The sequence below is a fragment of the Rhinopithecus bieti genome, unplaced genomic scaffold (assembly GCF_001698545.2).
Source record: "Rhinopithecus bieti isolate Rb0 unplaced genomic scaffold, ASM169854v2 scaffold_17667, whole genome shotgun sequence".
In the NCBI taxonomy this organism is placed as follows: domain Eukaryota; kingdom Metazoa; phylum Chordata; class Mammalia; order Primates; family Cercopithecidae; genus Rhinopithecus; species Rhinopithecus bieti.
In genome coordinates, this window is record NW_016809668.1 from 12,087 (window position 1) to 25,098 (window position 13,012).

At 39.5% G+C, this 13,012-nt stretch overlaps 1 protein-coding gene across 1 annotated transcript in view; it reads left to right on the plus strand.

The window, feature by feature from the left end:
* Positions 1-1,214: 1,214 nt before the first annotated feature.
* SH3GL2 (SH3 domain containing GRB2 like 2, endophilin A1) overlaps positions 1,215-13,012 on the plus strand; it is a 41,080-nt gene continuing 29,282 nt past the window's right edge. Inside the window, exon 1 of the mRNA XM_017890112.1 lies at positions 1,215-1,284. Coding sequence (XP_017745601.1) covers positions 1,239-1,284 — 46 coding nt within the window. The 5' untranslated portion in view covers positions 1,215-1,238. The remainder of the gene's footprint in view (positions 1,285-13,012) is intronic.

The window sequence follows — 13,012 nt, forward strand, 5'->3', positions numbered from 1 at the left end:
TTTGAAATTTGAATAAATCCAAAGGATATTTATACAAGATTTATATGTAGACAGGCACATTTGAAATTGCATCCTTTGTACGATAATTTTATATCATTATAACCTCACAAGAAAAAATTTGTTTTCCTCTATTGATCCTAGTAATAGTAGACACACACAGTAATATGACTGCCATGGAACGGGAAGTTATTAAGTATTGAAAAACTGAACTGAAAGATAAAATCTTTCAATGGGTGGATTGTGGAAAAGGAGGAGGCTTCCTTTATGCAAGGCAGATACTATATGTAGGTACAGTAGGTTATGGAAAAGTTTCTAATGGTTGAAGGGGGAGCCTTTTAACAACAGAAAACTTCTCCAGTGGACTTAATTGATACCTAAATTTCTACAATAAAATTTAATCACTTTCATTTATACCTATGTCATATATTACATGTACATACCTTGAATAGGAGGATGCATTTATTCTCACTAGTCATTTACCGTATAGGGTGAATAGGAGGCCCACACGTGCTGATAAGAAAAGGATTTCTTGGAGAAAGACAGAGAGGACCTAACTGCAGTGAGCACCTTCCACGATCTCTTTCAAGTGGGGAGAGGGGCCTGACAAAGAGAACATGGTGAGATGCTGAAAGCAAACACTGACCATTCCAAATTTAGAAATTTAGAGGATAGACCAAATTTAGAGGATAGACTCTAGCATCAAGATTTTTGTTTAGAATTAACCAAAAGTTCAAGGACAGACTAGAAGTCTTTGCTCAAGATTTGATATTCTTAGGATGTTCTCAGAAGTTAAATAAAAAGCTCCCTGCTTCTTGAATAAGCAGAGTTGATGCTGTGTGATTCTTTCTTGAGGGCAGCAAAATCTGCCTGCATGCCTGACCCACTGTAGGCATCCAATAAATGTCTCTGGGCCAAAATCTGTTTGATTTTATTCACCTTATTTTTACCAAAAGGTAATGAATTATATTTTGAAACAAATTTTAGGGAACTACCAGCTGCTGCTTTGGATCAACAGGCTTTTCACATCTTGGCAGAGTGCCGCTGAGTATAGCGTCAGTGTGACTTCCAGCCCCCACTCAGCCTCCCTAACCTACTGTGGGACTTGTCCGGGCTCTGTTGCATTCCCCGCCATTGTATACAGACTCAAGCAAAAACCGAGATTCTAAAGCTCATCATTTTTGTCATTTAGAGCATTTATTTTGTCATTTCAGAAAGTGGATGTCACCAGCAGGGCTGTGATGGAAATAATGACTAAAACAATTGAGTACCTTCAACCCAATCCAGGTAAGGAATCATCTTGTATGTTTAAAGGATCCCTCCAGGTAACTTTTAGTTTCTTTGATAGACATTTGAAGTTTGGTGTGTTTCTTCTTTTGGTGTTGCTTCCTCAGTCCACTTTTCTGAGAGGTTAGCGACTTCATGGATAGCACATTTTAACAGGGGAGTAGGGCTTTTTAAAGCTCACGTTGAAGTAACTGGAAGATCTGTGGTATTTTATCTGACTGTGGTGTATTTAACAAATAATGTATACAAACAGTTCAGGTGACACATAATACCAGAGTAGCTATAAACTGTTATCAGTTGACGTTGAACTTTCAAGAGATGGTAAGAAGGAAAATTAGGATAGTTTTAAGATAAGATATAATGATTCCCAGAAGATGTGAAAAAATAGGGAGGTGAATCGTTTTCATGAAACACAGAAGGTTTCTTCATTGGGCATCACCAAAGTCTTCAGAGCGTTGATCTTGATTCTGATTCTTCTACAGGCGCATCACAGATCAGCATTGGTTCCTACTAACTTGTTATACTCTAAGAAAAAGAAGTGGTAATAGAGATAATGGAGTTATATGTTGAGAAGAGGACCAGGCAGAGTTGGGGCAGTCTCGGTAGGCACCAGGTATAGCAGAGCAAAGCAGCCTACCTCACAGACCTCCTCATTACCATTCCTGTGTGTCAGTTTCTAACCACAGGGCATGGAAATGGGAAGCAAGGCTGGTTGTATTTAATTGAGATGTGTGAATATTTGGAAGACCCCTTAATCTTGAGGCTAGTTTCTTTGGAAGTTTCAGGTTGGGGTTCCATGTCTTTTATGGTCATAGAGAGGCTGATGCAGACAACTACTTCATTCCGAATGAGCTTGGATACTGAGCAGTAGTGGGCAAGCGATAAGAAAAGCGGGGGGTGGGTGTGGGATGAGAGGAAGCAGATGTGTGCTGTGGTAAGTGCTGGCTCCTTCTCTGTGCCCCTTGCTGCTGGCTGCAGCTTCCTTCCATCCTTATTCACCTATGACCAGCCCAGCTGCTATTCTGAGGATTAGCAAACTATGTAGGAATGACTTTCTGGATTTTTGTTGCTGTTGTTTTTGTTCATAAAACACATTAGAAATAGGCTTATGTGAGGGAAGAAAATATGGAAGAAAATGTGGTAAGCTATGGGAACCAGGAATTTGACTGACAGTGGACTAGATACATTTTCAAATGCTTAGCAAATTGGTCAAAGAACAGCAAAAATCAAGTTTCTGATTTTTACCCAGAACCTTCTTTGTAGCCACTGTTTTTCACAGAGATGCAAAGATCTCTTGGATGCACATTTATTCCTTAGTGTTTAAACCACTGTCATAGGTCAAGTTCTGAAAGAGAACTGCTCGCCCTGCTTCCCCACAAGAAATCATTATATAGGGGCAAGAACTTTTGGTCTTTATCTTTGCCTAGAACCTTGAAGTACTCCATGATTTCCTGGGATTTTCACATGAGTTGTACTTGTAAGTCATGGTTGTAGGGCTAAGATAAAGGGAATGGGAGGAGGAATATAGTATTTATTGAGCACTGAAGCATTTTCAGTATAGTGCTAGGTATATGAGGCACTGTCTCATCTTTAAAAGTAACCATTTTTCTCCATATAAAGTACAAACAGTTGAAGAATTTATAGTATGAAAATAGACTAAAAATTCATTGTAACACAAGTTCTCAGTGGGAGCTCATCAGTTTTCCTAAGCATGATGGAACTGTGCTCTGTTGTAGGTAGGTGTGGTGGGTTGAATGGTGTGTCTCCCCAAATTCAGGTCCATCCAGAACTAAAGTAATAAGGAATGTGACCTTATTTGGAAATAGTCTTTGCAGATATAAGTAGTGATGTAGGATCTTGAGATGAACTCTACCTAGATTTAGGGTGGCCCCTAAAACCAAGGATGGGTGTCCTTATGAGAAGAGGAGAGGACACAGAGACACACAGGAAAGAAAGCCACGTGAAGAATGAGCAGAGGTTGGAGTTGTATGTCATGAGCCAAGGCATGCCAGGAGCCACCACCACAAACTGGAAGACAAGGATTCTCTCAGAGCCTTCAGAGGGAACCAACTTTGCTGACACCTTGATTTCAGACTTCCAGCGTGCCGAACTGTGAGGGAATCAATTCTCTTTTGTTTCAGGCCACCCAGTTTGTGGTCATTTGAAAGGACAGCTCTAGAAAACTAATACAGTAGGCTAGCCTCATATTATTCAGGAAAAAACAGGGGTCAGAGAATTTAAGGAACTTTCCCATTCATACACCTAGGAAGGGCTGAAGACAAGATTGGAACTCAGGTCTGACTACCTCCTAAGTCTCTGCGCTTCACGTTGCAGGATCCTGCCTCTGAGAAGGGTAGGCTGCATTTCATTTAGGTGTAAAGTGTCCTTCCCTTTCAGAGGGAGTACAATAGAAATTCAGAAAGGAAATTGTGGGATTGAGGCTTATTTTTATTTTAATAAAAAACATCAAAGGAGGAGGTAATTGAGAAAATCTCAATATTTAGAAATGACATTTTTAATACAATACCACATGTGCTAATTGGCTGCCAATATAATGGTTTTCTGACTATTGGAGAGTTGAGTGGACATCTGCCACTAAGGAGAACAATGAAGGCCATTACAGGCAATTCGAGGTTGGTTTCAGAAAGCAGTTATGTATGGGCACGTCACATACATATATGAATAAGTACTACCCAGAAGAGTCCAGAACAAAACAAAATTTTGTGTAATCATTCCACAGAATGTAAACAACCTGCATTTAATTGTTTACAACAGGTACAATTTCATCCCTCCACCAGCTTCTTGCCCTGAGAGTAGACACTGGCCATAGAGCCCAGACCAGGTAACTGGTGAAGTTCAGAGTTAGGCAAACACCCAGAGAGACAGTCCTTGGGCACAGGAGAGCAGAAAGAATATTCCCAGACTTGTGCAGTTTGCTAAATACTTTGCCCATTCAGCCTTTCAGTGAACCCTGGAGCTGGGCCAACCAGTGTGGATACTGGTTGCTGGTTCTGAATAAGCAAGATGTGGCTTGGGTTAGGACAGGACCTGATGCCAAGTAACAAATTTACGTGGACAGGCCAGGGGAATCAGTAGGATTTGCTGCTTTGAGGGTACTTTGGGAGTACATCTGTATTAGTTTACTGCTCCAGGGTGCTTGCTGGCTTTCACATCTTGGGGGTGTGGAGCTTACACGCGTTTTCTATTCTTAAAACTCAGTTCCTATTGAAATGATGACCAAAGTGATTTTGTTTAGCTTTTAAGAATACATGGCTATGCTCTGTGAAGGTCTCACATCCAGTCTTGCCCATCGCCAGAGTGATATTTTAAAAAGCAAATTTGGTCATATTATAGAAAACCCTTCCATGCCTTTTCATGCCTTTAGGATTAACTTTCATTTTTAACATGGCTTAAGGGGCCCTCCCTGCATGGTCAGCCTGCCCTTTCCCCAACACCTTGCGAGGCTAACAGCTCCCTCAGGTCCAGCATAAAGGTCACTTATTAAGCTTACTTGGCTCCAACCACATTAGGTTCCCCTATCCAACCCTATTAGGTCCCTCTTGTAATCCCAGTTGCTTTTCGGTGGGTCACATGCCATACATGTGGTTTTGTTTTTCCTCCCCTGTGAGTTCAGCACTGTGCCTGTCTTATTCACCACCACATCCCCAGCCCCCAGCTCAGTTCCAGGCAGCCAGTAAACACTTGGATATTGGAATAAATGAATTATGAAGCACAGTTGACTGTCAATGTCTAATGTACTAAAACTTCTCTAATACAGAAAGTAGGAGGAAAAATTCTTCCTTTTCCCTAAATCATCACATATTCATATGTAACCAACATTTGTCACGTGCATTTACTTTTATGCAAAGAGCAATTCTAGATGTTGTGGGGCAGAAATGAGACCAAGACTGGAGGCTCGTCCTCTGGAACCTCACAGTTTTAGGGTAAGTTACCCACAGTCTGAGGAGAGGAGCCCAGAAGACTTCACAGCTCATTCCTCCTGGGAAGTCCAGCTGACTGATGAGATGTGGAAGCATGAGCAGGATCACAGGCTTGAAGGTCTGCCCTGTGAAGGCAGGCTTTGGAGGACGCAGGACAGACAGCTGTAAAGTCATCCAAGCTTGAACTGGAATAGCGTAAACCAGTACAGATTCCTAAACTGCTTAAATAGGAAATAATTTGAATATAAAACTATTGTGCACAAATTCCATTCTACTGGTTGTAAGTGCCTATTCTTATGGTATCTTTGAGCAAAAATCACTGGAGAAGATACAAGTCACTTTTCTTTACATATTCTGATGCCTTACGGGGAAGCAAAAGGCACTAAATCAGTCTTGTCCAATAGAAATAAGATGCAAGCCACATATGTAATTTTGAATTTTCTAGAAACCACATTATAAAAGTAAAAAGAAAGATGAAATTGTGTTTAATAATATATTTTATTTAACCCATTATAGCCAAAATATTAATCACTATTAAAAATTATTGAGATATTTTATGTTTTTTTTATACTTTGAATTTCGGTCTGTATTTTATACTTACAGCACATTTCAATTTGGACTAGCTGCATTTCAGGTGCTCAGCAGCCCACTGTGGCCAGTGGTGCCCATAATAGACAGTATAGCACTAGATAGTTTACCTTTCCATTCAATATGTGTTTCATGTTTACCTCCTGTTTTATGTTTTATCAGTGGGGGTTTTTTTTTTTCAACAGAGCAATGGACTCTTGATTTAGAATTAGGAATTAGGATATCTTTAAGCTCTGGATTTAAAAAAAAATTTCTGAAAGTCTGTTTCGTGACACTTGAATTGAATTATAGACATAGTTGGACTGTGGACCCTTTTAAGCCTTAGCATCCTTGTTATGAGACAGGCCTTTCCAGTTTGCACTGAGAGAAACTTCTCAGTGCAAACTGAATGTGATTATCCTGATGTGATAATCTAATACAAATTTCCAAACTGCTTACGTAAAAGCAGCTTGAATGTGAAAATGTTGTACACAGTAGGGGTTTGTTTTTCTATGGAAATGCTTTTCCCTTGAATGCCTGTATGGTCTAGACTTTTCCAGCATTTCTGAGATTCGAGTATCAAATTGGGGTCATTCATGTCTGTTTAGAATTTTTTAATAATTTCAAATCTCATTTGTGAAATATTGCCTGTGGAAATAAAAGCTAGCTGTATTAGTTTCAAAATGTCCCATTAGTCCCTAGAAAGATATTCTATCAAAATTAGTGTACTTCTTTTCCCACAGGCTGTGCTCTTAATCATCTCCTTCCAAAGATGAATAATTACAGTGATTATATGTGGTGACTTTGGAACTGAAAATAAATACATGTATTACCTGACATTCATGTAGCCAAATCCTTAGTCTTACAACACACTGAATTTGCTGTTTTTCCTGGAGGACAGGATAACTTGTATTCATCTTTGCATCTTTTAGAGTCCGTAGCATTGTGCCTGGTACTTTGTTTGCCCTCAGTATGTCTGGTGAATAGGTGTATGAATGAATATATCCATCCTTCACTTAAAGAATAAGGGTTACGTGCTGAGTCTAGTAGCCAGAGCTTTTCCATTTCCAAATCCTGACAATGAAAAAGAATCAAAATGCATAAGGGACAGATGACAAAAGCAGTTGTGAGGAAAATGTTGTTAAGCTTCAAAGGAATAGGGTCTTTCAAGGATAAATATATCAAGAAAGAAAATTTAGGTCAGGTGATGGGTGATATAATTCATATACTAATGTATTGAAAGGCTGGAGGATTTCTACTTCTACATCTTTGGGGAAAATGTTGAAAATTAATAGGTTCCTAAAATATTTGAGACACTGTAAGTGATTCAGAGTTTTAAGTCAGCTAGAACTAGTGGAATAATGATATTCTTTCCCTGTGTATCTAAACAATGAATGCTAAAGTCAGATCCTATTTAAAAGGTTCTTAATCAGGACTGAGTGTGGTGACTCACGCCTGTAATCCCAGCCCTTTGGGAGGCCGAGGCTGGCAGATCACGAGGTCAGGAGATCGAGACCATCCTGGTTGACACAGTGAAAACCCGTGTCTGCTAAAAATACAAAAAGTTAGCTGCTCATGGTGGTGGGCACCTGTAATCCCAGCTACTTTGGAGGCTGAGGCAGGAGAATGGTGTGAACCTGGGAGGCGGAACTTGCAGTGAGCCAAGGTCATGCCACTGCACTCCAGCCTGGGCCACAGAGCAGGACTCTTGTCTCAAAAAAAAAAAAAAAAAAAGATTCTTAATCATAACAAATATAGTATACATTTAAAATGCATATGTACAAATATATTGAGAATTAAGCTAATGGCACCTCACATGAATAGTCCCTAAATACTGTAAATAAATACCATACCAAAATCCTCAGCATGGCCTTTAAGATCCAGCATGTGGTGGCCCCTGTGCTTTCTGTCTCTCCTAGTTCCTTCTTCCTCTTGTTCACCCTGTGGCCTTTAGTTTCTTCAGTTCCTCAAGTTCTTTGCTGTATCAGGAGTTTGCAGCAGCTGTTTCCCCTTCTCCTGGTGGAATGTGGGCCCTCACCTGCCCCTTCTTCAACTGTCTTCTCACCATCCCTCCTGTCTTAGCTTATATATCTCCTCTGAGTGGCATCTCCTGAGGGCCAAGTCGACATCAGTTCTACTCCAGCTTTATATTTTCGTGTTATCTTCACATCACATGAGTTCCCCTCCACAAATCTCTTGAGAGGTTCCTCACTTAGAATAAAATTGAAAACACTTATGTGGGTTACAAAGTCCTGAGGATCTGAAATCATTCCCTATGTTCCTGGCTGTCTCCATCTCGTTCCTTCTGAGCTAGCCTTCCTCAAACACACAGGCACATTGTTCATGGGGCCTGGCCAGCCCTTTTGCCTCAATCACTTCCTCTCCATGTCTTCTCAAAACCTTCACTGGGGTCTCTGCTCAAATGTCACCTAATTTGTGCAGCTTTCCTGACCATCTTGTTTAAAACATCAGTCCTTCTAACTTCCTAAGCCTTTTCTTGTTTTACTTTCCTTCAGAGCATTTAGCACCACTTCAGCTGTACATTTACTTGTTAAAATGTTGCTTGTCACTGCCACCATAATGCAGTAACTTGAGCACAGGATTGTTTATACACTACGAAGAGCCCAATTCTATTTTTTATTGCACTTTTCATAATATTTACTTTATGCCACTTATGATTTGTTCACTGTACTGCCTTTTTCCATTATTACTCTCCTGTTTTACATTCTCCACATAGCAGCGAGTTCTATCCATTAAAGATGTAAATCACATTTTGTCATTCCTCTGCTTGTAACTCTCCACTGGCTTCCATTGTACTGAGAATTATCCTCAGCCAGCCTTGTTTCTGTCTTGGGGTCTTTGCACAGGTGTTCCTTCTGCCTGGAACACTCTTCTCCAGCTCCTGTTAATGTCTGCTGCTCCTCATCACTGCACCTTCAGTCAGATGCCATCTCCCTGTACAGTCCCTGGCCTTCCCCCTATTGAAAATAGCTTCTCCTCAACCCTTTCATACCTCCTTATATTATTTCATATCAACATTTGAAAATATCTTCTAGTTTATCTTTTTGTTTATTGCTTTCACGTCACTCCCATTTCTCATATAGAACATAAACTCCAGAGAGGTAGAGTCTTGTCTATCTTGTTTACTATCTAATAATGGAAACAATGCCCTCAGTAAATATTTATTGAATGAATGCTGTTCATCTCTTCTAGTATATTGTAAACAAGTCATTGAAGTCAAGGACTATGTCTTTTTTACTCCTTTATATATACCCAGTTCCTAGCACAGAGTTTGGTGCTAGCAATTAGTTAATTGGCTTAATGAATGAATCAAATCATGTTAAGCATATATAAGCTCCATCTTATAGGAGGAGCTAACTTTTCAGGTAAGAGTCATGGTCTGCAGACTTTTACAGATCAGGATCAGAGCTGTTCTCTGTGTAATACCTATTTGGTGTCATGCACAATTAATGTATTTCACAATTGCTTTGGGAAAAGTGTGGATGTGCATACTCTCATTTATAACATCACTGGGCTGAATCTAGTAATAGACATTTATGTTTATATACATAGATAATAGTTGTATCTGGTTTTGGATGAGAAAATTGAAGCTGCAAGGTGACTAGCAATTTGCCCAAAGTTATACAACGGAAGAGCTAGAATCTTTATTCAGATATTACTATCTCCAAAGCACATTCTGTTTTCAAAACAAAATGACTTATGCTACAAAGTCTTAAACTACAAAGATACTTCCAGGCTTGGTATGTGTGACAATTACACTCTAGAGTGACTCCTACAGATTCACACCCTTGTTTAATCCCTTCCCATTGAGTGTAGATGGAACCTGTGACTTGCTGCTAACCAATAAATATGGCAAAGGTAATGGAATCAACCACTCACCACTCCCTTGATGTGATTACATTATATGGCGAAATCGATGGTGCATCACTCCCATGATCATGTCACATTATGTGAGACAGTCTTAGCAGACTAGTACAAGAGACTTTCCCTTCCTCGTCTAGAAGAAGCACACTGCTGTGTTATGACAGCCTAAGGAGAGGACCACATGTCAAGGAACTGGGGTGGTCTCTAGAACCTAAGGGTGGCCACTAGCTAACAGCCAGTGGGAAGCCAGAGCTCCCCATCACACTGCCACAGAGAAGTGAATAGCCCGGACTCAGGGAGACAGCAACCCATGTGAGCCTGGATGCAGACTTTTCCCCACTCAGGCCTCCAGATGGCAAAGCAGCCTCACTCACACTTTGTTTGCAGCCAAGCGAAACCCTGAGCATAGGACTCAATTCAGGCATGCCCAGACTTACCTGCGGAAACTGTGAGATAATGTGTGTTGTTCGAAGCCACTGAGTTTGTGGTACTTTGTTATTCTATGTAGAAAACTAATACAGTGTGGCTGTTCCCAGCTAGAGCTCCTATTTCAAGCATACAGCTGTCTGCTGGGGCCATCAGCCTATTTGCCCAGGGGCTTTAGGCTCCCTGGATACCTTACACTGAAGCAGGAGGTAGATTGGGAACACCTGTTACTGTCTTTTCTGCTTAAGATGAGGTCTCCTGAACCCCCCAGGGAGTGTAGGTTAGTCCAGTTCCAGCAAAGACTGAAGGTATCTTTGTGTTTTGAAACATGATAGCAAAGAACACTTGGCACAGTGCCTGACACTTAGTAGGGACTCAAGAAATGTTATGTACCTTCCTGCCGGGATACTGCAGCTCAACCTAGGGCATCTCAGATGCTAACCCAGCAGTTCCTTCCTGGGCAAGGCCTTTAGAAATCCCACTGCAGGACCCTTCTTACAATAAGGTTATAGTATCAACTACCACCCTCTATTTGCTGTGAAAACCTGAGAAAGCAAAGGCTTATGATGTTAGTACACTGAGGGTTGTGTATTTTTCAAATTGCACAAGCTGTTTTATTCCCTTGAGGGGGCAATTGCCTGCTTTGCCAGGGCGTGCTGTGAGACTGTGTTGGCACCTTGCAGCACCCCATCTTCAGGTAGGAGATGTTTGCTGCCCCATGTCACAAGTTCTTAGGGCTGCTGACTGTGTACTACAGCACAGTATCTTACTATCCCTCCCCGCTGTTTCCTACTTGAGGCATAAAAGAGCTTTGTCACCTTGGAGAGAGGTGTTATATAAATACCATTATTTGGGTTGAGAGTAGCATGATCCAGTGCTAGGGTTGCCTATTTGTATGAGACAGTAGGCAAATCTTCCTCTTCCCTTTTCTCAGTCTCTTCTAATAGTTAACTACAAAAGAAACAACATAGATATGAGTGTATTTACCTAAGTTCTCATTACAGTGTAACTTTTTGTCATTTAGTAATTGTTAGTGTGCAAAACTGCAGAGCACATTGGTGTCAGTGCAGAGAGCATCAGAGGGCCAGGTTTCAGACTTGTAGATGCTCTGAGACTTCACCTAAGAAAACCAGGCCGTAATATGCAATAATTACATGTTGCCAAAATGAAATGCATGCTAAGATGCTGTTTATTATATAAATTTTGTTGCAAGTGTTAAGCCCCAATCTTATTTAGTGTGATTTGAGGATTTATACTCATATTACAATTATAATCTCTATATTAGACTTCACAAATTTAGGTAAAATAATTTAGAATTAATTTTTCTTATTTTCATAGTAAAACATGCATAACATGAAATTATCTTAACTGTTTTTTAAGTATACATTTCAATGGGATTAAATACATTCATAATGTTGTGTAATCATCATGACCATCCATCTCCATAACTCTTTGTTTTGTAAAAGTGAAACTATAGCCCCCTTAAATAATAACTCCCCCTTTCCTACTTCAGCCCCTCACTACCACCTTTCTACTTTCTAGCTCTATGATTTTAATTATTCTAATTACTTCATGTAAGTGGAATCACATAGCATTTGTCTTTTTTGTGATGGGTTTATTTCACTTGGCATAATGTCCTCAAGCTTTACTTATGTGATAGTGTATATAAGAACTGCCTTCCTTTTTAAGGCCGAATAATATTCCCTTGTGTGTAAATAGTACAGTTTTTATATTGGTTCACCTGTTGATGGACAGCTGCATTGCTTTCACATTTTAACTATTGTGAATAATGCTTCTATGATCATGAATATACAAATATCTCTCTGAAACCCTGCTTTCAATTATTTTGGGTAAATATCCAGAAATGGAATTGTTGGAACTTAAGGGAATTCTATTTTTTATTTCTGAGGAACCACTGTGCTCTTTTCCACACCATTTTACTTTCTCACCAGCAGTGCACAAGGGTTCAAGTTACTCTACATCCTTGCTGACACTTGTTATTTTCTGTTTTTTTTGAGGTTTACCATACTTATGAATGTGAGGTGGTATCTCATTATAGTTTTGATTTGTAATGACCTAATGATTAGTGATGCTGAACACCTTTTTATGTGCTTTTTAGCCATTTGTACATCAAGGGAAATGTCAATTCAAGTCTTCGCCCATTTATTAATCTAGTTGTTTGGGTTTTTTGTTGAGTTTTAGGAGTTCTGTACATATTCTGAATGTTACTCCTTTATCAGATACAACTTACAAATATTTTCTCCCATTCTGTGGGCTGACTTTTTACTCAGTTTATAGTGTCTTTTGATGCACACAATTTCTTAACTTTCATGAAGTTGAATTTGTGTAATTTTTTTGTTGTTGCCTGTGCCTTTGGTATCATATCCAGGAATTCATTGCTACATCCAATGTCATGAAGATTTGCCTATGTTTTCTTCCAAGAGTTCTAGAGTTTTAGATCTTACAGTTAGGTCTTTAATGTATTTGGAGTTAATTTTGTATATGGTATTAGAAAAGGTCCAAATTCATTTTTTTGCATATAGATCCATTTTTCCCAGCACCATTGGTTGAAAAGACTGTTATTTCTTGTGAGTGGTCTTGGTACCTTTGTCAAAAAACATTTGACCATGTATGCAAGGGTTTATTTCTGAGCTCTCTACTCTGTTCCCATGGCCTACATGTCTGTCTTTATGGCAGTACCACACTGTATTACCATAGCTTTGCAGTGAGTTTTCAAATCAGGAGCTATGAGTCTTCTGGCTTTGTTTTTTAAGATTGTTTTTGCTGTTTGGAGTCCCTTGAGATTCCATATGAATTTAAAGATGGAATTTCCATTTCTTCAAAAAATGTTATTTTTTTTTTTTTATAATTTTTACTTTCCATCAGAATGTCTTTTTTTTTTTTTTTTT